The following is a 26,951-nucleotide window of genomic DNA, read 5'->3' as shown; positions in this document are numbered from 1 at the left end:
GCCTAGTTAGTACATATAATTGTGCTGAATTGTAATATATAGATTGAGTGTCATCACAATTATCTTGTGTACACAAGCATACGTATCAGACGGGTGCGTTTCCATGGTAAGGTCTATAGGGGACTCGGTTGTTACCCAATAGTGTTCTGCAAACACACTAACTAACCAACCTCCGGGAGGCTGGGCTTAACGCTGTGTTTCCAAGATGGCGGTTATCTCCATTGAAAGGTAAAACAAAGACTTGGCTCTCATATCAGTTCGTCGTCATGTCTGTTTTTTGAGTTTCGTCTGTGTTTATTTCAAGCTAATCGATGAGAAGTTCGTGTGGGAGCTGGGCTGTAAATCTGCTGCAGGTGTTGAACGAGGAAGCGAAAAGTAGATGTGAATGCGTGGCTGAGCCATCGCTGGCATTATGACGAGTCATGTTTTAATTTATAGGACACTTATGTCTTTATACACCTTTAGGGTTGATGTAAATTAGTCCATACGAATATCTTATTGCATAGATTCTTAAGGCCAGCATTGCAGCCGTTTTCATCATATCCTGGCGTTGATCCTTTTATAGATAAATGTAATGGGGCGTCGAGATTGTTGTTTGATATGTGTGCAATGCTAGATAATATCCAAACAGTTTGCAGATTATTATATCCAGCACTATCAGAGTCTAAAACGGACCCGGCATTTATTTATTTATTTTTTATCAGAGATAAGATTTAATATAGTTAATAAATGCATTTAGAAAATACAGATTTCCTGAAGTATTAAATTGTTTTTAAATATTTAAAATTAGATAGCATCTCAGCTTCTTATGCTTTTAATGAAAGAATTAATGACACCTGATTGTGTCACGTGCGGGGTGAAAAACTTTTTTTGAAATGTATAAAATATATAAATGCTGTTATCTCTTTTATTCCGCTTCACACTCTGCCAGGTCCTGTAAGTGGACTTTGGTCTATCTTTAAATGTGGGTGGTGGCTTTTTCTTTAAAATAAATAAGAAAAATACTAAAATTAAATAAAGAATACCTGAAGAAAATGAATGAGATTGTTGTCTGAGTACACGCTCAAAAAAGAAAAGTTTGCACTTTATTCTCTGGTGTTGCGCTGAATAATAATGATTACCCAGTTTGATAAAAAGAGCCAAAAATATTTCAAATTGCACAAATGTCAGAATAAAGTGAATACAATGTGCCTTATCATTCTTGATGCCAATTGTATTGTGGTACAAATTAGAGATAGTCTGGGGTTTGTTAGAGGAGGTTGCTTGTCACACTTGTTTTTTGTACATAAAGCAAAATTACTAGCCTATGTGAAAATTTAGATGGCTGCAGGTTTTAATTTTCCACCATGGTCACCCGTCTAATTGCGAAGAAGGAAATGATCCTTTAGGGTGTTAAAAAAGGAAGTAAACATAGCACTGATTCTTTTATTGTTACTCCACCCTGCTCATTCATTACTCAAACCTGATCCATAGCAGTATCCTACTGTAATTCACTCTTTTTTCTTACTTTTTTTTAGGATGGGGCTGCTGTCTGTGGTCTGTGTGTGTCTGTTTTTCAGCAGGGCCTTTGCTGTGGATCGGGGAAACTTCAAAACCTGCGATCAGAGTGCTTTTTGCAAGTATGTCAGTTATACTGTAAACCAGTACAGTATAGATGACCTCTGCAGTGTACAACTACAAAATCCTGTCAAAGATCACAAATACTCATTAGTTTGATTATCTGACATACTAAAAATTAAGTACTCTGTTGTGGTAGATTAGAGAGTGCTTAACTTGACTTAACAAAGGGTCCACATATACAGTGATTTTTGTCTATCTGGTTGTCCATAGACGTCAACGGGCGCTCAAACCGGGTCAGTCACCATACCGTGCTCTTCTGGACACTTTGGAGCTCAGTGACTCCCGACTGACCCTCCAGCTCATTAATGACAACAATAAGGTTTGTTTCATAGTCTGTCTTTAATAAAAGAGCTGCAGCATTTCTTTATATTCAGTGGTTTATTCACTTTGCTCAGGTCGTTTTTTATGGTCAAACCATAGGAGACTTTAGTGGGCCCCTCTTGTTACAAAGCCTGGGACGATGTTCCTGATCAAAAGTCATGATTTTTGGCTGCTCTCTTACTATTTGCAGGTGCACTTGCTATTAGAGCTCTACAGACTGCAGGGGAATATGACGCGGGTGAAGATAAATGAGTTGAAACCTCTGAAGCCGCGCTTTGAGGTGCCAGACGTGCTCATAGCAGAGCCCCCTACTGAGCCGTGAGTGTCTCTGATCTAAGAGTGCACAATGAAATTCAGAGAACAGTCAAACACATGCATGATTTATTGCGTTCCTCTGAGTAACCTCAGCTTGTCTCCGCTTCTTACCTTTTCCTCTGATTCCCCTGTTTACCCCCTTCTTTCATGTCTTTTCCAGTCTCTCATTTTTGTCCAAGGATGAAAATGGAGTTGTGTTGTCTCTGGGAGCAGAGAGCCAGAGGTTGATCGTTAGTGCCCGTCCATTTAGGCTAGACATCATGGAGGGGCCAGAGGTGCTGCTATCCCTCAACTCTCGGGGCCTGCTGGCCTTTGAGCACTTGCGACTTCGCAAAGACACGTGAGTATTGAGTTTTTGGAAGCTGGAAAGTGTATATATACACTACAGATCAAAACCTTGGGGTTGGTGAGGATTTTAATGTTTTTAAAAGAACACTCATCAAGGCTATATGTATCTGATCAAAAATACAGTGATAATAGTGATATTATAAAATAAAATTACAATATACAATACTGTGCAAAAGTCTTCACGTCAGTATTTTTACACCCCAAAAAGGTTTTAAGCCAGTTATTTATATCTTTTGCTGTAGTGTCAATAGGAAATATGTTCACATTTCCAAACATTCATGTTGCCATTAATTGTAATAATCCAGTGAGGTTTTTGAATACACAAGGAGTCTGACAAATGTAATTTATTACTGCGATGGCAAATCTGAATTTACTCCAGTCTTCAGTCACATGATCGTTTAGAAATTATTCTAATATGCTGATTTGCTGAGAAGTGTTATTATCAATGTTAAAAACAGTTGTGCTACTTAAATGTTTTTGTGGAAACTGTGACACGATTATTTATGAAGTTCAAAAGAACAGAATATATTTGACATAGAAATCTTTTATAAGATTATAAATGGCTTTACTGTAATGTTTGATCAATGAATACATTCTTGCTGAATTGATTTCTTTCAAAAAAATGTAAACATTTGTGTAGTTACTGAAAATATTGTTCGTCCCCAAAGATATATCCAGTGTCTGCTTGGATTGAAATAATTATCCGTCTGTTACCATATGCTAGACAAAAATGGCGAATGAGAATTTGTTAATGGATCTAAATCAAGTCAAATGCGAATCATTTACTACCCAAACCTGACTGTTAATCTCTCTTTTGTGTCCGTTTTATCAAAGGCAAGCACAACCTGATGGGGCAGAGGTTAAAGAGGGTGAGAAGGTCAGTAAGAGTATGTGTGTGTTTGTGGGTGTGCTCATGTAAATTATTCTAGTGTCATCTTGCCACGTCTTCAGTTAAAACTAACACGTCCGGTTGCTGCACCTGATCTGGTTTAGCAGCTATATCTAGCAACAATGACGTGTGTGAAAGTACTACAATAACTAAAGAAGTATTACTCAATGATCATCACATTGTAACTGTATACCTTTTGAGAACTGAACCAGAAGTAAATCTTTGTTTAAAAATAAACTTTATTTCTCCCCCCACACAATAGGATGAGGATGGAGAGAGTGATAAAGAGGAAGATGGTCTATGGGAAGAGACATTTAAATCTCATACAGATACCAAACCAAATGGTATGTTTCTATGTAAATTAAAAGGCCCATGAAACTGCTTCACTAATGCAATTTTCTTTTCTTTTCTTTTCTTTTCTTTTCTTTTCTTTTCTTTTCTTTTCTTTTCTTTTCTTTTCTTTTCTTTTCTTTTCTTTTCTTTTCTCAAAGGGTTTATTCCTTTTTAAAGAAGACAATAGACGACTTAATGAACCATAAATATTTTTGGTCTGACTTCCCAGAAGAGAAATACTGCAAATTTTATAAGTGTACACTATCATTCAGAAGTTCGGGGTCGCTAAGATTTTTTAATGTTCTTGAAAGAAGTCTCTTATAAGGAAGAGGATTAGGGCCAAGCAATAATAAAAAAAAATAAAACCATCTCGAGATTAAAGTTGTTAAATTTCAAGAAAAAAGTTGAGATAAAATGTTGAGAATAAAGTCATTAAATTACGAGGAAAAAAGTAGTTAAATTACGAGAATAAACTCGTTAAATTACGAGAAAAAAGTTAAATTTCGAGAAAAAAGTCGAGATAAAATGTTGAGAATAAAGTCATTAAATTACGAGAAAAAAGTCGTTAAATTATGAGAATAAACTCGTTAAATTACAAGAGAAAACTCATTAAATTTTGAGTTTGTCAACATTTTATCTTGACTTTTTTTCTTGAAATTTAACGACTTTTTTCTCGTAATTTAATGACTTTATTCTCAATTTTGTTTCGCCTTTTTTCTCGAAATTTAACAACTTTAATCTTGAGATGGTTTTATTTTTTATTATTGCTTGGCCCTAATCCTCTTCCGTACTCTTATACTCACAGATTCTGCATTTATTTGATCAAAAACACAGTAATATTGAGTTATTTCAATTTAACATAATAGTTTTTTTTTTGTATTTTAAAATGTTTATTCTGAAGGCTGAATTTTATTGTAATATGCTGATTTGGTGCTTAAAAACATTTCTATTATCAGTGTTGAAAACAGTTGTGCTGCTTAATATTTTTGTGGAAACTGATCATAACAGCATTGATTAAAATGTAAATCTATTGTAACATTGAAATGTCTTTACTGTAACGTTTGCTCAGTTTAATGCATCCTTGCTAAATAAAAGCATTAATAATAATTAATTAATAAAAAAAAAATCTTACTTTTGAACAGTATGCAGTCAATTTTTTAGAGTACATTATAGCATATTTGTTCATATAGATGGCTTCAAAGCTTACAATTTGATTATATAATGAAACATTAATATTTATATTTGAAAGTTCACTTGAAAGTTATTATCTCTGATGATAAGACTGCATTCTGTACTTACAATTATCATTAAAATCTTTCCTTAGGCCCCACATCAATAAGTTTAGACTTCTCCTTGCCGGGTGTAGAACATGTATACGGTATTCCAGAGCATGCTGACAGCTTAAAACTCAAAACTACAGAGTGAGTAAATATCTTGGTACACAATCAAAATATACCTCCTATAAAAACAGTAAACAGTAATGTTTTTTCTTTTGTCATTTCTTTTTCTAGTGGTGGTGATCCATACAGGCTGTATAACCTAGATGTGTTTCAGTATGAGCTCTATAACCCTATGGCCTTGTATGGAGCCGTACCTGTCATGCTAGCCCATAACACGCAGAGAACCATGGGTATTTTCTGGCTTAATGCCGCTGAGACCTGGGTAGACATCAGTTCTAATACAGCAGGAAAGGTAAGAGGTCAATAGGGCTCTCTGTTCTCTCTTATTAGTGTATTTTAAAACTCCTTATGGTTAATTTTGTTGTTCCTTTCAGACAGTCTTTGGTAAGATGCTAGACTTTGTTCAAGGCTCCAGTGAGACGCCACAGACTGATGTCCGTTGGATCTCTGAGAGTGGAATTATTGATGTCTTCATCATGCTTGGGCCCAAACCATCAGATGTCTTCTCACAGTACGCCTCTCTCACAGGTAAATGCCAGCTATGAGCTCTAAACTTCACCAACCAAACCATTCACAAAACCCTGTACATATCTATACATAATGTGTGTATGTGTGTGTTTTTCTCTCTAGGCACCCAGTCCTTCCCTCCTCTGGCCAGTCTGGGCTATCACCAGTGCCGCTGGAATTATAACGACCAGGAGGATGTGAAGTCAGTGGACCAAGGTTTTGACCAATATGACATCCCTTATGACTTCATATGGCTTGACATCGAGCATGCCGATGGCAAGCGCTACTTCACCTGGGATCCTCACAAGTTTTCTCAGCCTAAAGAGATGCTTCAGGGCCTAATGGACAAGAGACGCAAGGTCAACCACAGTTGTTTGTATAACTGTAGTATAATGTGATTTTTTGTTTTTTTGTTTTTTCTAATCATAAGTATGAAGAACAGTCTAACTGACAAATTGTGATGACAATTTTGCTTATAGATGGTTGCTATAGTAGATCCCCACATTAGGGTTGATAGTGGCTACAAGATCCACAACGAGATTACTGCTAAGGACTTCTACACTAAGAACAAAGATGGTGGAAATTATGAAGGCTGGTGCTGGCCAGGTGAGAAGTTTGTTTTTAAATGTAATGTCTCGAGTCTCAGCACTGGCAGGAAACGTAGGTGGCGGGAGTGAATGAACAGCACTCTCTTACACTCTCATTACCCACAACTGAGATACCCTCTAGCAAGGCACCTAACCCCCAATCGCTCCCCGAGCCCCACTACAAAAAAAAACTGCTTGGTGTGTCTGTCCAGTGTCCAATACTCGCTGCTCACAAATTCCAAGTATACTTGGGCACACGTCATTTTAACTTTCCCATAAAAAGTTTTTAATTTTTTGTTTTTGAATGAAGTCTCTTATGCTTACAAAGGCTGTATTTATTTAAACAAAAATACAGTAAAAACAGTAAAATTTCAAAAAATATTACGTTTTAAAATATTAATTTAAGATAACTGTTTTTCTATTTTAATATATTTTAAAATAAAAAGTTGATTTTCAGCAGCATTACTCCCATCTTTTTAACTGTCACTTTTGATCAATTTAATGCATCCTTGCTGAATAAAAGTATTAATTTCTTTACTTTTTTTTTTTTTTTTTTTTTTTACTGATCTTAAACTCTTAAATGGTGGTTTAAGTAATTTCACTATGATTTGAACATATTTGTTGTAATTGTGATAAGATGCTTAAAGTGTTCTGTCATTAATTACTCATCCTCATGTTGTTCCACACCCATAAGACCTTTGGAACACATTAAGATATTTTTGATGAAATCTGAGGGTTTTTTTTTATCCCCCATAGAAAGCAACGTAATTACCGTCATTCAAGGTCCAGAAAAGTAGTAAAGACATTATAAAAAATAGTCAATGTGACTGCAGTGGTTCAACCTGTCGGTCTCATACGCAGTCGATGTAGTGTAGCACTTCCGTATTGACGTCCGAACGCCGGCTCAGGTTTTTTTTTTTTTTTTGCACAAAAATTATTCCTGTTGCTTCATAACATTAAGGTTGAACCACTGCTGTCACGTTGACTATTTTAACGGTCTTTAATACCTTTCTGGACCTTGAATGACGGTAATTACATTAGCTTTCTATGGGGGCTAAAAAATCTCTTGGATTCCCTCAAAAATATCTTAGAATTTGTGTTCTAAAGATGAATGAAGGTCTTGCGGGTTTGGAACGACATGAGGGTGAGTATTTAATGACGGGAAATTTATTTTTGGGTGAATTAACCCTTTAATATAACATTTATTGTAGTTAAAATTAATCTCTGATTCCTTTGGCATGGTCTTATCACAGGAAACTCTGGTTACCCAGACTTTACAAATCCAGAAATGCGGGCCTGGTGGGCCAGCATGTTCGCCTATGATCAATATGAGGTGAGACTTTTCTGTTGTCAATCTCAAAAGTGGAAGCCCTGATCTAAAAAAAGGATATGAAACTATTTTGAATCAAAACGGTCGATTTGGTCATAACGGTCGTTATGACCAAAAGGATTGTTAGATTGAATGATTTCCTTATCATTCTAATGTTCTAATGGTTGCAGATAAATTAATCAAGCAAATGTTGTAGCTCTACCTCTGTTTTTACCCTCATCTTACCCAGACAGGATGTGGTGATGCTTTTATGTTTTATGTTCCATTTCCCTTCTACATTTGATTGTTTAGAAGATTGTGAAGTGCTTATGCTCACAAAAAGAGTGCAAGAATAAGTTCAAAACAGAATACACAAACAAATTTAGTTAATTTAAACAATAGACATGTTTAAATAAAGGCTGTACACCAAACTCCAGAGGACTGTCAAGGACATCAATCACTGGTTTCTGTTAGGTGGTCCTTCTCACTGTGAAATCTCAATGGTCTAATGTCTCCCATACCTAATAATTATATATTAATTTAGTATATCTTCCTATGGTTTAGCGTAATGTTGCACAGCAGTTTTGCACTCAGCGTGAACAGACAAATTTATTGTTCATTTGAACTTGTTGCCTCACATCTGGTTGGGCCACGGTGTTAAAAGTGAAAATGACAAACAAATCCCATTGTCACAACTCTACATGTTGCTTTTCAGGGCTCAATGGAGAACCTTTTTACTTGGAATGACATGAACGAGCCGTCCGTGTTCAATGGCCCAGAGGTCACTATGCACAAAGATGCGTTACATGGAAACTGGGAGCACAGAGAAATACACAATATCTATGGACTTTATGTGGTGAGGAACTCTACAAGATGTATAAGAACCAACATGTAGAGTATTTTTTGTAATGTATGATAAATTACAACTTTTAAGAGGAACAGACATCAATAATGTTACAATTATTTTATACTCTACCACCTGGATTCAATGTTTTCCTTCATTTCCTTTGTGTTATTTTGCAGCAAAGAGCCACAGCTGAAGGTCAGATTCAACGATCTGGTGGAGTTGAAAGGCCTTTTGTGCTGACCAGAGCCTTTTTTGCTGGTTCTCAGAGATATGGTGAATTCATGCACACTAAACTTAAAGCCTCAAACATCATCATCATTTTATTGTACTTGTTTTGTACTTTATTGTACAAACATTTTGGTTTGTGTATTTATCAGGTGCTGTCTGGACTGGCGATAATGCTGCTGAATGGGACCATCTGAAGATTTCTATTCCCATGTGTCTCAGTCTTGGGCTTGTTGGCATCTCTTTTTGCGGAGGTCAGAAATTAACTTTGTAGTAGTGATGATAACTAGGCCCAAACAAAATTTAATTTTCTGTGCTGATTTTGGGGGGAAATGGATTTTAACATGATAAAATACATATTACAGTTTTACTCATAGCTGAAAGCATATCAGGCAAAATATTTAATAACAAACATAATTAATAGCAGGGCTATGTGTGTATTTTGAATAATAAATGTTTCTATTCTACACCAAGTCTGCAGACAGATATCCATGTATAATGCAAAGCACATGTGTAACTTTATCTTTCTGCATTTCATAATCATGCTAGTAATTTATCTCTTTTCTTGAATGCAGCTGATGTAGGTGGCTTTTTTAAAAATCCCAGCACTGAGCTTCTGGTTCGCTGGTACCAAACGGGTGCATATCAGCCGTTCTTCCGTGCTCACGCCCATCTAGACACCACACGCAGGGAACCATGGCTCTTTGGTCCAGAGAACACTGCACTCATCCGTGAGGCAATCCGCCAGCGTTATGCTCTTCTGCCATACTGGTACCAGCTGTTCTACCATGCACACAGAACCGGAATGCCAGTCATGAGGTGAGTGCGGTCCCTGTGAATGCTTGTTTAGAATACCGTTCATTAATTCAAGTAGACTGAATTGTTTGTGTTGTCAAAAGTACTACTTCATTTTACATTAGTGCTCTTTTTATTTTCTGCCATGTCTCAGACCTCTTTGGGTTGATTATCCTAAGGATACAGCAACTTTCACCATTGATGATGAATTCCTAATTGGTGAGAGAGAAAAAAACTTTCAAAGTTTTGAGTTAAAGTCTAATATCAATTAGTCTGTAATTTATAAATTATTTGGTAAAGCCTGTTTCTGTTTTTTTGTTGTTTAGGAAGAGATTTGTTGGTTCACCCAGTCACAGAGGAAGGGTCTCGTGGAGTCACAGCCTATCTTCCTGGAGCCGAAGAGGTAATATTGCTGATATCAAAATCTTTATCTTCCGAGACAAAAATATTGATGATTATTGCAGTCCGGGTCCTATCTACATTATGTGCAAAAAAAAAAAAAAAAAAAAGTTTCAGTATCTGCCACCAACTAGTCAATAGTTAGTAGCAAACCATAATTCATGGCTCTGTGACATAAACTAAAGCTTATTTGCCTTTTGTTTGTTTGTTTGTTTGTTTGTTTTTGTGTGACACCCATTGATGTGTCCAAGTCAAAACTGCTCATCATGAGAGCTTTAATGTTAGAACGAATGGGAATGTATATAATAACTTATGTTATATGAGATTAACCCATGTTCATTTATTCACATCACACTTTCACCATGATGCTTCATTTTGTTTTTCTGATCTATAATCAGGTTTGGTATGATGTCCATACTTTTCAAAAACACAATGGCGTGCAGAATCTCTACATCCCAGTCACTCTTAGCTCTGTAAGAGTCTTTCCTTGTTCAAAAACAAAAATGTTAATTTGAGTTTTATATACAATAAATAATTTTATTTTCATTTATTTTTTTTAGATCCCAGTATTCCAGCGTGGTGGTTCTATCATCCCTCGAAAGGACAGAGTTCGAAGGTCATCTGCATGCATGGAAAATGACCCATACACCTTGTATGTGGCCCTTAGCCCTAAGGTAAAGAGCTGGTTCTCTCTGTTGACTAACTAAACAAATTGTGTAACAGAATAAAGTCCATTAGTCAGATTAATTTAGCTATTTTTTTTCTCCTCCCTCTCTCTCTTTAGAAATTTGCTGAAGGTGAGCTGTACATTGATGATGGCCATAGTTTTAACTATGAAACAAAGACCGAATTAATTCATCGGAAAATCACCTTTGCCAATAATGCTCTTACCTCCAGGTATTTATATTAATGTCATTGTCCAAACATTATTGCAGAAAGTTTTAACTCAAAATAATAATAATTTCATTTATAATCTCAGCAACCTGTGCCCAAACTGTAAATTCTTAACTTCATCCTGGATTGAAAAAGTTCTCATTTTGGGTGCCAGTAAGCCCAAAAAGGTTCTTCTTAAAATGGATGGTAAGTTATTTGTTCAGGTCTGCTCAACATTGTAATATCAGAAACTAATTTAATATTTTCTGATTGAAATGACCTCAGTGTTTGAGATAATATGGCAATCTAATCTTCTCACGCTCTCTCAAACAGGCAAAGAAACCCCTGTGGAGTTTGAGTTTGATACTTCCATGTCCGTGCTAACCCTTCGTAAACCTGGGATGAACGTCGGGAACGACTGGACCCTGCTGCTGCAGTAGCTCACCAGATCTCTACAGCAGCCAAGGCCAGATGACACAAAATCTATTAAATTCACCCAAAAAGAGAATTAAAAAAAAATCACTTTTAATTCATAAACACATTGAGCACTTAAAAAAAAATAAACGTGACAATTCAGACGTGAACAGTGGTGCAATGGGTCAGAGATTTTTGTGCTAAAAGGAAATGGATCCAACTGGCAGGGTCAGAGAGTAAATGCTTTCCATTTTAAATGTAATGTCATTCACAAATCAAAAGCTTTTGTTTTTAATTTCATGTAGTGAGAAAAGTAGTGATAAAGTCAGATTAACTGAATCATGCAGTGGATTTAAATCATTTCAGGGCTGCATATGAGGGCGTTAATTGTATTTAAACTCTCAGTGCACAGTGAAAACCCAGTTGTTCTGGAAGTTAATCTCCTTAACAAATGGATTTTTCTTTTTCAAGGAAGACGACACATCAGGTTCACAAATCTTTGCTGTTTTTCTTATTTTAAAAACAGAAAAGCTCTAGGAAATTGTTTAACTATGATCACATTTGCACATCAGGGGTTTTAGAGACTACTATTAAGCTCTGTTTGCTAGTTAATTTGGGTGGGGGCTCTTGGGTTTGGATTCATTAAGAGGGAAATAACCCACTGAATCTGTGAGTTTATTTTGTCTTATTGCTTAGTTTTTGCCATTTTTGTAGAGCACTTGAATATGTTGGGTTTGGGGTGGGTAGGGTGATTTTACGTTTTGAGCCAGCAAAGCAGAATGTAACAGTCAGGCACTTATAATAATTCCAGCTGTAATGGGGAAGGCAATTTGTGAAGTGAATTTGATTGTTATCCACTATAAAATTGATAACTTGTCAAAATTACTTAAGTGTTTTAGGCAGGGCCTCTAATGAAGGAGGGCATTGTGTACGTTCCCGTTTGACCATCCTGTGTGACTGCTCTGTGTTGCTGATTTTCCAGTTTGTTTCATTCCATTTTTGAGGGTGACCCTGAAAGCTCTGAAAATGACAATGACTAAATGTAAAGTCTAAAGTTTTGATTAATTGATGTTCAAATGAGATGGTAATAAAGATTAACTGTACATTCCTAACTGCATTTGTTTGTTTTCCCTCATATATTTGGCAGTTCATCCACTTATAAAAAATATTACAATGACATTTTATTTGTTCAATTATACATAATAATAGCATTATGTGATTGTTAATATTTCCATTTAAAATTGCCAATTTGAAATTAGGACCTGGTTTCACAGACAGGGCTTAGATTAAACCAGGATTATACCTTGGTTCATTTGGGACATTGCCTTTAGAAGAAAAAAACAACAAAAACATTACTAGTGTGCATCTTTAGACAAAACAATGGCACTGACATATTTTAAGATATGTCAGTGCGAATTATCTGTCTCAAACATGCATTTTAAATCTGGGACTAGGCTTGTGAAACCGGGGGTAAAAGTAATAACAAAACTAAAAAGATAATTTAGCATGGATTGTGTTGATTCATAAAACTACAATATTTTTTTGTAGTCATGTTCAACTTAAAGTAGTGTCAGGCTATTTTGTTTAATGTATATTAATCATATCACTTCCAAACAGTTTTAAAACTATATTTACTATTTTGAGATTTCAGATTTTACTGTCGTCTATCTATTGCGACAGTAGTGTGAAACTGCAGGGGTCGCAAATTTTACGCGTCATTTATTATGTGGTAAATAATGGCGGCGGAAGGTTTAGAGGACCTGAGCAACAACGGGGAAAAACTCACAAACCCTCCAGGTTTCCCTTTAAAAGTTACCTAATAAAATACCGAGTTTGTAAGCATGTATGAATGATTTGTCGTATTCATTTCTTAAATGCTTTAATGCATCAGTTACACGAGCACGTCTTCATAATATAGCTAGCTTGCTAACTAACAGTGATTTATAGAATGAGTGTTTTGATACTGTAAGAGTTGTTTGACACACTAATGTCAAGTTTAATACGATGATTAAATTGCAGACTAACATTTATAAATGGATAATTATTATTATTAACTCCTATAGCGAGACTAAAGCGAGAACACGAAATACATCATTTATTACAGTTTTAGCTACTGCCACATAATAAGTTGACTTGGATAAACCATTTGACATATCACCAACATGACTTAAGTACACTGCAGTGTAGTTAATAAAACACATCGTTTTCTGTGACAGAGCTTTATGAGCCTGAGGTTGCAGACCTTCCCAAACCAGATGTAGTGGAGTCAGTGAAGAGCGGTGCTGATGGAGGAGACACAGGCGTCTCAACGGCATCCTACACAGCAGAAGGAGAAGAGGAGGAGGGAGAGATGCCGACAGACTTCGAGAGACTTTGGAAACATACCAGTGACAATCCTCAAGATTTTAACAGCTGGACTGACCTTCTGCAGTATTGTGAACAAGAGGTGAATGTGTTGAAAACAGATTATATTGCTTTGTTATTGGGTCGGCACCAAAATGTTTAATGTTTTTCATTTCGTTATCTACAGGGCCACATGAGAGCTTCCCGTCAAGCCCTGAATGCATTTCTGGTCAGGTATCCTCTGTGCTACGGTTACTGGAAAAAGTTTGCGGACCTTGAGAGACAGGCCGGACACAACGATAAGGCTGAAGAGGTGAGAACATGCATAGATGGACAGTTCAGTTATTGAATAAAAATACAAAAGCAATCTCAACAAAAAAATTCCTCAGTTATGGTTGTCATGTTATTGTATTAACCGTTCTGATTGGTCTGCAATTTTGTAATCCTCAAAAACGATTTGTTCATAATACTGAAGCAGAAATTTAAAACTCTATTTGGTTCCTGTGACAGGTGTGTGAACGAGGTTTGAAGGCCATTCCGCTCAGTGTTGATCTCTGGATCCACTACATCAACCTTCTGCTGGGAACACTTAACATGAACCTGCCAGAGTCAACACGGCGTATCCGCAGGTATGGATGCAGTTTCAGCTTCCGTTTTTATTCAATAATATTGTTAGATCCAGTTTGTTACTAGACCTCTTTCTCCTTCCAGTAATATCAGATTTTGTCTGAAATTCTGTCGCCACCGATGCCACGTTAACTCAACCAGCCAAGAGACAGATGCAGGGGAAGAGCAAGAGGCAGGAGATGAAGTGGTGATAATATGTGATCAGATTTTGTTGAATAACTTTCGTTGCATCTTTGTTAAAGCTCTGTCTAGCCAGAAATAATTTCAGCAAGTGTTCTTAAGCAAAAGGAAAAGTAAATTTAATACCACTTAAAAGTGTTTAAATACCTTTACGATAAAGTTATTCTCCTTAGCACTTTTTTAGCAAAGATGCACAAATTAAGGTTTGAACACATAACACATATTTTTGCCCCATGATTTACAGTCTAGACGATGCTAGTTGCCAAAAGTCAGAGCCAGTCTGCAGATTTGAGTTGACTGATTTCATAGAAAATAAGGTAGTGTATGATGGCCACATACTCCAATTTTTTGCTTCAGACAATGAATACAGGGTATCAGACATGTTTGATATGTTGAAATAATTTTACAACACATATTGTTTTTGTAATGCATCTCCTAGCTACGAGTTTCTGACTGAATATGTTGTGTTTGGAATAACTTGAAGGTCAGGTAGTATGTGGTCCTCAGTCAGTTAGTGTATGATGCCCAGTTTTTGACAAAGTCAGCAAGTGTATGATGCCTGGTGTTGTGTATTTTAGCCTTTAGTTAAAGCTTAAAGTCAGAATAAAACGGAAATAGTGATTGCTTTTTATTCCCTGTTGTGACATATCTGAGTGAAATGGCTTCTCTAACAAGCAAAACCATTTTTTAATTTTGTCCATCAAGAATTGATTGGATTGTTGGATCATTGTTGTTTGGTATTGCTGCGATCTCATGTGAGTGATTGGTTGGAGGACGCACGTCATCAGAGAAGAGATGCCGTTGCAAGGGACAGGAGACGCTAATGTTATTGATTAAAGATTACTAGGCCACATAAATTAAAAAAGATTATGTACATGATAAGTCATTTATATAAACACTGCAGTATGCCATAAGAAATAAGAATTGTCAGTTTGGAATTCATAATGACTTTAAATATTATACTTTACAGCAATAAAACATCCCAAGAAACAATATAACATGAAAAGTAAAGTCTTGTCCTCTCCTCAGCGTGTTTGAGGAGGCAGTTGCAGCCGCTGGCTGGGACTTCCATTCAGACAGGCTGTGGGATCTGTACGCCGAGTGGGAGAAGGAGCAGGGCAACCTGAAGTCCATGACCAGTGTCTATGACCGAGTACTGAGGATCCCCACACAGCTCTACAACACACATTATGAAAAGTACGCTATGCTCATAGACCATATGTTATTTGTCATAACAATTTTTTTTTCTCGCACAACTCCTCTGATTTGAGGCACACAATCCAAGTACCACACACACACACGCATGGATTTGTGAGAATTTGTTACAATTTCTTCTCACGCTCATATTCTGTGATCTCTTTCCCCCTTTATATTTAGATGCAGCTGAATGCATCAACAAAAGCCTAATTGGTAAACTGTCAAACACCTGCAGTTAAACACTTCAAATCCAGATCACCAAAATATCACAAAAATTCTTTTGCTTTCAGAGTCCATAAAAATCATGATGACCCTTACGTTAATCAAGGCTGATGTTCTTTGAATTTCTGTCTCTTCACTCAGACTGAAAACTCACCTAACCTCCCACCCGCCTCAGGACGTCTTGTCTCCTGAGGAGTACAGTAAGGTGAGGACCGAGTACAAACAGAGCCAGATTCAAGCCAAAAAAGAGAGATCTGATATCACTGCAGATGAAGAGGAGAGGCCTCCAGGGGAGGAAGAGTCTGCAGACAATGGCGAGGACTCGGTAACTCTAACCCACTTTGCTAGAAGGTTTTCTTTTGATGTGAGAATGTAGAGATTATCGTTTTAATCTTTAATATGTTTTTATGCAGGAAGAAGCAGTGCAGAAGATGCAGGAGCTCCTGTTGATCACCAGAGAGGAAGTGTACCAACAAAATGAGGCAGAAGTCAGGAAGAGATGGAACTATGAGGACGCTGTAAGTTCCAGAACTGTTTCTCAGAAAGATGCTTCACAGTTGTGCTTTTGCATTGAAATTCATATTTTTATTCAGCAAGAATGCATTAAGTTGATCAAACGTGACAGTCAAGACATTTGCAGTGTTTCAAATAAATGCTGTTCTTTTGATCTTTCTATTGATCAAAGAATCATGGGGGGACGACTAAACTCTAATTATTAATTTTTCAAAATTGCTTATAAGAAATGTTTCTTGCGCACCAAATCAGAATAATAGAATGTGACACTGAAGACTGGATTAATGATGCTGAAAATTCAGCTTTGCATCACAGGAATAATTTACATTTAAAAAAATATATTCCAATAGAAAAGATATTTTAAGTAAGCAATGAGGTACTAGAGGCTGTGCTGAAATGTGAATAAGTCACAGCTGAAGAGCATTATTAGGCTTAACGCAAAGCGTTTCTTCGTTAAAGCTTATTGTGACGTTTTTGTTGTTTAAAATGTGAAAAATGAGCCTGGCATGAGGTTTTGGTTACCCTCTTTCCCTCTACGTCCAAACTGTTACTGCACAGCACGTCAAACCAGACTTAATTTACGAGTCCTTCAGGTGTGTTTAATGGTACTGAAATCAGTGTGTGATGCTCCGTTTTATCACAGCCCTCTCATCTCAGTGTCTTCACGACTCCAGCAAAAGCATTATTTGTTGAGGTGGATCAGATATCTGTAGAGACCGCCACGTAAAGCTATGTAACTGCTGATGCCGTATTTTTCACCTTTGGAGCTTCTGATGGTTCCGTAGAAGTCACTGAGAATTTCGTTGAATTCTGTCTTGGTGATTTGTTTAAAATCAGTGCTGCGACCCTTTTCATCAAACCACTCACCAAAGCACTTCATCAAAGCAATTTACCTTCCTCTTGCTTGAATCTTTCTCCATTTTTTCCAGATTAAAAGGCCGTATTTCCACGTGAAGCCTCTGGATAGAGCTCAGTTGAAAGCCTGGCAGAGCTATCTGGACTGGGAGATATCAGAAGCCGAAACAGCTGCAATGGCTGCTGAAGGGACAGCCGTGGAAGGCCATGAAGATTCAAAACAAGAGTGTGTAGCTGGACATGAGAGAGTACTGATTCTTTTTGAGCGCTGTTTAATTGCTTGTGCACTCTATGAGGAATTCTGGAATAAAGTAAGTGGAAAGGACATCAAACTGCCTTTTATAAAATATCACAATGATCTGCCTTATTATTTTGAGACCTTTTTTGTAATTTATTTGTGTGCTTTACAGTATGTGCATTACCTGGAGCCACGCGGGCTGGAGGAGGTGCGTAATGTGTACCACAGAGCTTGTGATATCCATCTTCCGTACAAACAGAGCATCCACCTTCAGTGGGCCTTATTTGAGGAAAAACATGGTGAGAATGTCAGTTTAAGCATAGAAAATACAAAATACATTACATTTGAATACTTTTAATTAAAATGTGTGGGGGGTTTTTTTGTCTTCAGCTATTGCATTATCTGTATTTTACATTCTGTCACTATGTTTGTCTTCTCTCCCATAGGTAATAATTCAGAGGCACGGCGTATTCTAGAATCCCTTGAGATAACAGTGCCTGGTTTGGCTGCTGTGCGTCTGAGGAGGGTAGGTCTGGAGCGGAGAGCAGGGCATTTAGATGTGGCAGAGTCACTGCTGAAGGAGACGGTGGACCAGAGTAAAGACAACCCCACACTCCACGCCTTCTATTCCATCAAACTGTCTCGCTTCCTTCACAAGCTGTGCAAGAACCCTGCCAGGGCCCGCGCTGTTCTCCAGGAAGCCATAGAGCTGAGTCCGGTAAAATACCAGCGTTTGACATTTTACATACAGTTTGGGCTTAGTAAGATTTTGTTTTGTGTTTGTTTGGGGGAAAAAATAATTATTTTATTCATCAAAGACACATTAAATTAATCATAAGTGTCTGTAAATATATTTATAATGTTACAGAAGATTCCTATTTCAAATAAATGCTGTTCTTTTGAACTTTCTATTCATCAGAGAATAATTAAAATAGTATCACAGTTTCCACAAAAATATTAAGAAGCAAAACTGTTTAAACATTGATAATAATAAGAAATACTGAAGACTGGATTAATGATGCTGAAAATTCAGCTTTGCATCACATGAATAAATTACATTTTAAAATATATTCAAATAAAAAGCAGTTCTGTTAAATTTTATTAATATTTCACATTACTGTTTTTACTGTATTTTTTTATCAAATAAATGGAGCCTTGTTGAGCATAAGAGACTTCTTTCAAAAAATGCAATGACCTCAAACTTTTGAACAGTAGTTTATTTCAGTCTTTATATCTTACTATGATATGAAAATTCTTTATTCTCTTAAAATGATCACAATATGATGCATCACAGTACCAATATTTTATGACTCGCTCATTTCAGTATTCTGGCATTTGGCTCCTCAGGATAATGGTAGATTGTACCAGAACCTTCTGGAGCTGGAGATGTCAGGTGACCTGCGGGCTAATGGAGGTGGTGTTCAGCAGTGTGTGGCCAAAGCGCTTGCTGCTCCTCTCTCCCCAAAGACCAAAATCCTCTTCTCCCAGCGCAGCCTGCAGTTTGCTGAGGACTTTGGGACCACAGTACAGAGGTCAGAATTATTATTATTATTATTTTTTTTTTATTTTATTATTATTATTTACTCACTACAATCTACTTGTTATTATTATGTGGATTCTCCATTAATAGGTTTACTTAAATGTTATTTAGGTGTTTTGCTTGTATGTTATCAGTGTCTTGAGCATATATGAGGAGCACCAGAAGCTGCTAAAGGAACACAATGCAAAGAGAGGAGCAGAGAATGGGTAAGCTCAAAAAACAAACCCTTTCAATATTTAGCTGTGTGAAAGACTTTTTAATGTGCTTCTGTATATTCCTCAAGTGATAATGACGATCCAGAAAAGATGAATAAAATGGACGATGGATCTGCCTTGACGGTGCCTCCACAGACTGCTCCTCCCACGATGCCTAACGTTCCCATGACAACACCACCTCCCTCTATGATGGGTGGAGACATGAGTGGATCGTATGGAAGCTATGGCAGCTGGTATCAGGTAAAGAATTGAATTTGCACATGTATATCGTATTGTTAAAATACTGCATCTACCCTGTAGGAGGCAATCAGAGCTTTCAAAGATTAAAGTCAGTGCATTGGTGATTTAAAATGTGTATTGTATACAAATATTGTCCCTGTGTCTCTGCAGCAGTATGGAGGGTATGGCAGCTACCACAACCCATGGAACCAGTATAATCAGTACTACCCTCCCAGCTAAATCTCTTCAGAGACGGAGGTCTGGGGTGCTGCTTCATGTGATCCACTCACACATCCTCAATCCTCAGAAAGCCGTAGCAGTGCGTAACTTGAGCCAGTGTCAAAAGAGGGATAAAATGTATAAACCTATTATTGTGTTTTTAAAGGGCGTGACCCTGTCTTTCCCTGAAATTTTTGTACTATGTGCCACCTTGCAACTTAAAATGCATTTGTATATATATAAATATATACTGGTTCATACTTACTTTTGAAATAATTTAACTGTGAATTAAGTTACATTTACTGATTCCCTGAAATGTATTGTGAACATTTTTCCATTGATCATTTTGTACCAAGTTCTTTTACAATGTTTAAAATTCAGTTTATTCTGTGCAGTCACTGTCTTATAATTTTAATAAAAAATATTATACATAAAACAATTTTTAATTGATATGTTTGTAATGAAGTTTTAACTTAATTTGCTTTGCTCGTATTTCAGCAGCTGTTGAAGAGACTTTCATCATCATCTTGAACTGTATTTTTTGTTTTTGTACAAAATGATTCTCAACCAGGGGGTCAGGGACCAATAGGGGAATTCAGCAAACTTTTAAGGGGGCTGCATAATGAATTAAAATGGTTTTAATTAAAACAATATATAATAATAATATATTTAAACCCATCTAAATTAAAATGATAAAAAAACAAGATATAAACTGAAATAATTTCTTTCCAATATCCAAATAAGCTCCTGCTTATTTACAAATTTTTGCCTTCACTCCCAAAGCCATCATACAATTCAAATCATACAACCAAGATGAGTTAAGATTAATTTTATTGTTGAAAATGTCATATTTCCAATGTAGCGAAACAAAGGTAACAACCACCTTCTCAAAGTTCATCATTGTGAGAACTCACTTGGCCCTTTATTGAGCGGTATCGGCAGGTTTACATTTAATGAAATTACTGATAAACTCATTGCATTGTATATTTGGCTCTTTGTTGAGTGTGATCACTGCAGTATAAGTCCACTGATACATAGTCTCCACAGAGTAATCTGCTTGATCTTGCATTGACTTCTGGAAGAACAGCTTGTTTTTTCTATAATCATTTCAATTAATTTCTTTCTTGGTCACGACAAGGACGGCAGAAGGCACCAGACCTGTCAAGTAAAACAAAAGCTCCATAAATGACTGATGTTGAGAACAAAGTATAAAGTGAAAAAAGTTGATTCCTCAGAGACAAAGAACTGCGATCAGTCGACATCAACCTAATAGAAGTGGTCTTACCCAGCTCACGCAGGGGTTTTTCCATGTCTAGATCCGTGTATACGCGTCTAGGATACGGGGTGATGAGGTTGAAATCCTGTCCGTTTGCCCCATTCATCTGAACATAGACTCTCACAGCAGCCAGAGGTTCCTGAGCCTTAAACACAGTACTCAAGGTGGAGCCATCTAGAAGACGCACCTTATTACCAAAGTAGGGTAAGAGAGGAATTTCAGTTTCCTGATATGAATCATTTTCATCTTCTCAATTAAACTTAAGTCAGCATGTGGCAGTACCTGTATCCGACAGTCATCGTAGTCTTTCTTAGCAGGAGGAGCCCCTTGATTCTCAGGTGGAGACTGTAGAGGGGCTTCAGAGGGGGGAGATGACAAACCCGTGCTTGATGAAACACCTCCAAACTGCCAAGAATCAGGTTTTTGTAATTTATTATTTATACACTTGATAGCACTTTACAATAAGGTTCATTAATTAACAGTTAACTACATTAGTTAACATGAACTAATAATCAACTGCACTTTTACAGCATTTATTAATCTATTATTAAAATCTTGTTAACATTAGTTAATGCACTGTGAACTAACATGAACAAACTATGAACAGCTGTATTTTCATTAACTAACATTAACGAAGATTATAAATTCAGTAACAAATGTATTGCTCATGGTTAGTTCAGGTTAGTAAATACATTAACTAATGTTTAACAAATGAACCTTATTGTAAAGTGTTACCATATACTTGATATACTGCACTAGGCACGAGAGAGATATTAACAGTAATGTGACCTGAGCAAAGTAAAAGCATTATAAATAAATTAATACCTTTCGTGCCCTCTCCTCTCTGTCTCGTGCAATCTTGTCTTTAACCCGCTGCCTGAGAAAGGAATCGCAGGTTATTACTTTCATTTAAAGAAATGGTTCTCAACATAAGGAGCTCCTAATGGGACCTTTGCGAAACTAAATATATACAGACTTTCACATACTCATAAGAAACTATTGCATGCTCACACGTTACAATTTTCTTTGTGCGTCACTGACATTTTTCTATGAAGAAAATGAGTATGGATGCACATTAATTAATAAATAATTATCTAATATCACGGTCTTATGTCCATATTAATGCATCCTCTGTGATTTTTTTTATATGAAGAACCAATTATTCTTAAAAGCATCACTTTTTTCATTAGAAAAGTAATGTAAATTAATAAAATCTTATAACTGCTTGGGCATACCATGAATATTTTCCTAGTTATGAATATTATTATAAGTGAATATATATATATATATATATATAATCCTTATACAGTTAATCACAAAATATTGGAAAAGTCTTTGAATATTGAAAGTGCTTGATCAAAGTGAAACGGCACTGTATCCATGCTCATCTTACTTGGCAAGCCTGTCCTCCATCTTCTCCCTCCTGCGCTGGTCTGCCAGCTTCTTCATTTCGTCTTCCTGAAGCTTTTGTTTAACCTGCAGCAGCTCTTGGCCTTGTTTCCTCCTCTGCTTTTCTCTTTCTATCTCCTCCTGTCGCTCTCTTTCTCTCCTCTCCTCCTGCCTCGCCTTCATCAACTCCTCCAGTCTGGGGGAAAAGCAATACTTTTTGTCAGGTTTTGAATGTGTTTTTTACATTCATACATTTTAAGGTCAGCTGTACAAAGCACAAACCGTTTTACTTGTTCCCTCTTTTCTTCCTCTGTCATAGGATGTTTGGCATCTCCCTCTTGTTCTACACCTTCAATAGCTGCTTTTTGTTTTGGTTAAAGGCAAAAGTGAAAGAGAAAGTAACTTTTTGTGTTGTGTGACGAAATGCTGACCACAATGATTTCATGAAATTGAGAGCGAGGAGCATTAGAAGAACATACATTCAGAGGTTTCTGTAGGAGACTGGATCTGTTCTTCTGTTGAGCCAAGAGTATTCCCAGCAGGTGGAACATACGGCTCATCTATATCTGGATCATTTTCATGCTCCATTAACCTGTACAGTTACACAACTGTAAATGCAATGTCCAAAAAGATCATTTTTTATTTATTAAAATTATTTATTGTAATTAATTATATACTATATTAAATTGCAATTAAATTTCCCCTTTTCTTACAATGAAAATCAGGTTGCACTGCAGTTTATTTAAAAAAAATTAAAAATACAAATTATTCATTATTAAAATAAAATTGAAATAAAATGATTGTTTCCCCTCCCTTTGGTCATGCCTAATCTCACTTAAGGCATCAAGTCATGCCATGGCCGGATAAGCCTGTTACATCTGGTAAAATGTATAAAATGTATCCATGATGACTCACCAGTCCATTGCTCTCTCAATGCCCTGGTTTCCAGTATGTGCTACTGCCCTCTCCCTACAAAACAATCACTGCATGAGTGCAAAATACTGGATCAGTGTGTAAACATCACTTTAGAGACATCACTTACGCTCTGTTTCTGTCAAAGCCCATTTCCAGCAAACTGTCTAATGTAGTGCACTCAGCCATTGTGCTGGAAATAAGTGTATAATAGCATTATAACAAGGCACATCATGACATTTTTAAAGTTCACAAATAAAGAGAAAATAAACATAAAATCCCTCTTGTTGTTCAAAAGCTTTCTTAGAATTAAGGAGTTTTGGGGACGATTTCTTTATTCTCTTCAGAAAAAGCTTAAAATATTTGATAAATGTGTTATACAAAAATACAACAAAAAAGTGATACATTTGTGTAGATACTAAAGTAACTCCAGCTCTAAATAATTACATTAGTTCTACTTTCCTGACTGTCACATTATCATATTATCACTACATAACAATCATATCTGACCGTTTAAATAAGTGTTGTTATAATATTTATACTGATAAATACATGATTAAATTCAGCTAGCTGGCAGGCTAACACTGAACAGCCTCCAGCAACAGCTAATTATTTTTTTGCCTAACTAATATCTTCTAGAGAGCTGTTCAGAGTTTTCTTTATTAAGTAATAGCGCTTCAGTATATCAGGTACAATAGTTTTACATGATTTCATCATTAATTAGCCCTGTACATCGTTCAACTGCTACTTACATTTGTAGTCTGCACTGGGACGCGCTACCACACACTACGGAATCCCACAACAGCCAATTCGCGAAAATGAGCCTTTCTCTGCTCTAGTACTCCAGTAAAAGAAACGACACAATAAAAAGCAAACGCAATTAAAACTGAAAATTATTCAGATTTTTATAAAATTGGTTTTTATAAAATTGGTTTTAGTTATCAGTAGTATATTTATATTATATTATATTATATTATATTATATTATATTATATTATATTATATTATATTATATTATATTATATTATATTATACACACACTACTGTTCACAAACTCACCAAGGCTGTATTTATTTAATAAAATGTCTATTTGGATATTTATTCCTGTGATGCAAAGCTGAATTTTCAGCATCAATAATCCAGTCTTTAGTGTCACATGATCCTTCAGAAATCATGCTAATGTACTGAATTGGTGCTCAATAAACATTTCTTATTATCAATGTTGAAAATGTTTTTTGCTGCTTTATCTTGTTAAATTTGGGGTAAATAAGATTTAAAAAAAGAAATTAATATTTTATTTAAAAAAGATGCATTAAATTGATTAAAAAAGTGACTGTAAAGAATTTGTTAGTGTGTGTGTGTGTGTGTGTGTGTGTGTGTGTGTGTGTGTGTGTGTGTGTGTGTGTGTGTGCGCGTGCGTGCGTGCGTGTGTGTGTGTGTGTGTGTGCGTGTGTGTGGTTTTGTATTCTTTGAGAAGAATATCTTATACAGTCAAACCAAAAATGTATTCTGATACCATGTACATTTCATTCATTAATACAGTTTATTCACTATAGTTTAAAAAATGGTAATAAAATATGACAAGATCTCAGAGTTAAACTGTGTCAGAAAAAAAAATAAATCTTTATTATGTCAGATAACACTTAACAGATAACATGGTCAGGTCAAAGTGTCTGACTAATTTTTGGTTCCAATTTTTTATCAATTTTACTAGTCGATTGTATGAAGAATTTTTGGGTATAATATGTCACAGTTTACTTTATTTTGTTATCCTCATTTACATAAATAAACTATAGTGTCCTGAATGCAGAGTAACAGCATCAGTTCAAAAAAAATAATCTAACTAGAATTCTTGTCTCTGACTGTTTTGTAAATTTCCCTAACATGATGTTTAGTCATATACTTTAAACAACAGTCAGTTTTCATTTTATTTAAGGACAATCATTTGCTATATATATATATATATATATATATATATATATATATATATATATATATATATATATATATATATATATATATATGACATCCAAAGTGTCCAATTTCCATTTTCACTCTGCAAGGTGTTTAAGGTGAAGATATGATGTTACACAGGTGGATGTGCAAACAGTGCAGTATGGGATGGGCCTCATATAGCAGCTTGTTACTTATTGGATGAATGTATAATAATTAATCTGCCAACAACATACTCTCTGACATTCTTCTTCTGAATGACAGAAGTTCATACATGCTCCTCTTTTACTCTCTTTTTTTTTCGCCCTTTTTCCAGTCATTTGTGTGCTTAAATAGATCATCACACTTCTTCTACCACAATTTCTGCAGTCTGATAAAAAGGAGAACACAGAAAATGTGAGTTACATTTAATAATTTATTATTACTTCTTTTAGTATTTTTGTGTTTTTATGCTGTATATGCAGTTTTGGTTTTGGTAAGGATTTGTACCAAATGACAGTGAACCTCTCTAAATCTATACTTGATAGTAGTCAACAAAGAATGTTTTATTGTTTGTTGTATTACATAGAGAAAAGACATAGAAGCTTTCATTTCAACAAATTTGTTTAATTATGACTTTGACTTTCAGAGTCAAGGTGTAAAGTTCAATATGTCAAAGTCTCTTTTATAAGAAAGGGATCAGCAAATGAATGGTTAACAGTGCAGTTTAAATAAATACACATTTTACAGTTTACATAAATATCAATAATCAAAACCTAGCCTTCAAATCATATGACTATGGCATGATGCAATTACTAGTTGTGACAAGAAGGGTGTTTTTGTTGGTGAAGTTTTTCATTCTAATGTTGATCTCTTATCTTTATTAACAGAATAAACTTTGTTGGACATTGGACAAGCATAGGAAGTGTTAAGAGCTGCTCCTGGTGCTCACTGGGTGTAACAGCCACTCCATGTGGAAAACTATTGAAGTGCCAGTGGAGAAGCTGTTACCTGCAGAGAGTCACATGTGACGGAGGCCGGAAGTGCTGCATCATGTGCCTATGAATCCTTTACCCCCTCCATGCCTTATCCTTCAATGACTGCGCATAGAATTGTTAAGTTGTTATCTACATTACATATATTATAATGTATCGATTATAATGTATCTGTAAATTTACAAGCCTACTTTAAGTAACATGTCATCATCACATGGTTTGTAAAAATGCATTATTGCATTTAGAAATAATTAGATATTTGTGTTATTTTACAATAAAATAAAATAAAGTATTAATGTGAGTGCTGTCAGCTGTAGTAAAGGAAAGGTTCCACTACATCCGGTCGTGTTGTGCAACTTGCAGAAGAATTTTGTCTGTTTAGCGTGTAATTGCTACTTCTGTCCACAAGGGTCCCCTGTAATCTAAGGGTTAAAATAGAATTAGGCAAAAATATTTATTTAACTTTTCGTTTTTTTAAGTGACACTATTATAAACGTTTAGAATTTCTGAATTATTTTTTTTTGTCTTAATGGGGCTTAAATATGTCTCAGTGGTGTAAATGTTTCAAACGTTGGAAAATGCACATTTTGTTCAGTTCAAATGGAGTTACGTCCTTATATTTCTGACACAATGAAAGTGAATTTAAAAAAAAATATATATATATTTTTTATTTGTAATTATTTGTATTGAATCATTTTTACAGAATAGTAACGCAAAAAAAAAAATAGGCATATGCCCTATGCCAGAGTAAAAAAGTTCAAGGCTAAGTCAGCAGCAGAATTAAATATTTGGAGAACCATAAAAACCCACAATATAATAATAATAATGGGAGTTTCATTCTGAAGATATTTCCCGCTTTTCCCCCCACTTTTGGTGTTGGTCACATGATTATGTGTGG

At 35.8% G+C, this 26,951-nt stretch overlaps 3 protein-coding genes across 7 annotated transcripts; 2 read left to right on the top strand and 1 right to left on the bottom strand.

The window, feature by feature from the left end:
• The first annotated feature begins 172 nt into the window (after positions 1-172).
• On the top strand, positions 173-12,312 carry ganabb (glucosidase II alpha subunit b). Its single transcript, XM_067381281.1, has 24 exons — positions 173-228; positions 1,518-1,619; positions 1,831-1,939; positions 2,132-2,259; positions 2,417-2,596; positions 3,439-3,481; positions 3,756-3,837; positions 5,151-5,247; positions 5,338-5,518; positions 5,601-5,754; positions 5,857-6,092; positions 6,213-6,339; positions 7,574-7,653; positions 8,345-8,485; positions 8,653-8,749; positions 8,854-8,955; positions 9,277-9,520; positions 9,651-9,715; positions 9,823-9,899; positions 10,294-10,368; positions 10,456-10,569; positions 10,680-10,792; positions 10,875-10,975; positions 11,102-12,312. The coding sequence occupies exons 1-24, from the start codon at positions 206-208 to the stop codon at positions 11,206-11,208; spliced, it is 2,778 nt and encodes a 925-aa protein (XP_067237382.1). The 5' UTR covers positions 173-205; the 3' UTR covers positions 11,209-12,312.
• Positions 12,313-12,642: 330 nt separating this feature from the next.
• On the top strand, positions 12,643-19,941 carry si:ch211-114c17.1 (pre-mRNA-processing factor 39). Of its 4 annotated transcripts, none has more exons than XM_067381253.1 (14): positions 12,643-12,979; positions 13,399-13,628; positions 13,713-13,838; positions 14,036-14,154; positions 15,362-15,529; positions 15,893-16,076; positions 16,165-16,269; positions 17,194-17,430; positions 17,530-17,656; positions 17,804-18,075; positions 18,705-18,889; positions 19,032-19,103; positions 19,181-19,352; positions 19,506-19,941. In XM_067381253.1, the coding sequence occupies exons 1-14, from the start codon at positions 12,919-12,921 to the stop codon at positions 19,569-19,571; spliced, it is 2,124 nt and encodes a 707-aa protein (XP_067237354.1). In that variant the 5' UTR covers positions 12,643-12,918; the 3' UTR covers positions 19,572-19,941. The 4 variants fall into 4 exon arrangements, with proteins under 4 accessions (XP_067237354.1, XP_067237347.1, XP_067237372.1 ...); XM_067381246.1 differs by having other exon boundaries at positions 12,647-12,979; positions 19,503-19,941; XM_067381271.1 differs by having other exon boundaries at positions 12,934-13,017; positions 19,503-19,941.
• Positions 19,942-20,372: 431 nt separating this feature from the next.
• Positions 20,373-23,951, bottom strand: ubxn1 (UBX domain protein 1). Of its 2 annotated transcripts, none has more exons than XM_067388736.1 (10): positions 23,880-23,951; positions 23,258-23,320; positions 23,131-23,184; positions 22,695-22,807; positions 22,498-22,576; positions 22,220-22,411; positions 21,652-21,703; positions 21,109-21,231; positions 20,836-21,013; positions 20,373-20,708 (listed from the first exon to the last, which is right to left on the bottom strand). In XM_067388736.1, the coding sequence occupies exons 2-10, from the start codon at positions 23,314-23,316 to the stop codon at positions 20,659-20,661; spliced, it is 900 nt and encodes a 299-aa protein (XP_067244837.1). In that variant the 5' UTR covers positions 23,317-23,320; positions 23,880-23,951; the 3' UTR covers positions 20,373-20,658. The 2 variants fall into 2 exon arrangements, with proteins under 2 accessions (XP_067244837.1, XP_067244846.1); XM_067388745.1 differs by having other exon boundaries at positions 22,498-22,573; positions 23,880-23,950.
• Between the last annotated feature and the right edge of the window lie 3,000 nt (positions 23,952-26,951).

The sequence above is a fragment of the Chanodichthys erythropterus genome, chromosome 1 (genome assembly GCF_024489055.1).
Source record: "Chanodichthys erythropterus isolate Z2021 chromosome 1, ASM2448905v1, whole genome shotgun sequence".
Taxonomy (NCBI): Eukaryota; Metazoa; Chordata; class Actinopteri; order Cypriniformes; family Xenocyprididae; genus Chanodichthys; species Chanodichthys erythropterus.
This window is presented reverse-complemented; position numbering and strand designations above follow the sequence as displayed.

Excerpts from the sequence above, each read along its gene's own strand:
- ganabb (XM_067381281.1), top strand. The coding sequence starts at position 206 with ATGGCGGTTATCTCCATTGAAAG. Across the intron at positions 1,620-1,830 it reads GATCAGAGTGCTTTTTGCAA|ACGTCAACGGGCGCTCAAAC; the intron begins GTATGTCAGTTA and ends GGTTGTCCATAG. Across the intron at positions 10,369-10,455 it reads TCCCAGTCACTCTTAGCTCT|ATCCCAGTATTCCAGCGTGG; the intron begins GTAAGAGTCTTT and ends TATTTTTTTTAG.
- si:ch211-114c17.1 (XM_067381246.1), top strand. The coding sequence starts at position 12,919 with ATGGCGGCGGAAGGTTTAGAGGACCTGAGCAACAACGGGGAAAAACTC. Across the intron at positions 13,839-14,035 it reads ACAACGATAAGGCTGAAGAG|GTGTGTGAACGAGGTTTGAA; the intron begins GTGAGAACATGC and ends TTCCTGTGACAG. Across the intron at positions 17,657-17,803 it reads CTTATTTGAGGAAAAACATG|GTAATAATTCAGAGGCACGG; the intron begins GTGAGAATGTCA and ends TCTCTCCCATAG.
- ubxn1 (XM_067388736.1), bottom strand. The coding sequence starts at position 23,316 with ATGGCTGAGTGCACTACATTAGACAGTTTGCTGGAAATGGGCTTTGAC. Across the intron at positions 22,577-22,694 it reads TCCTACAGAAACCTCTGAAT|CAGCTATTGAAGGTGTAGAA; the intron begins GTATGTTCTTCT and ends CAAAACAAAAAG. Across the intron at positions 22,412-22,497 it reads AAGAGGGAACAAGTAAAACG|ACTGGAGGAGTTGATGAAGG; the intron begins GTTTGTGCTTTG and ends CTTTTCCCCCAG.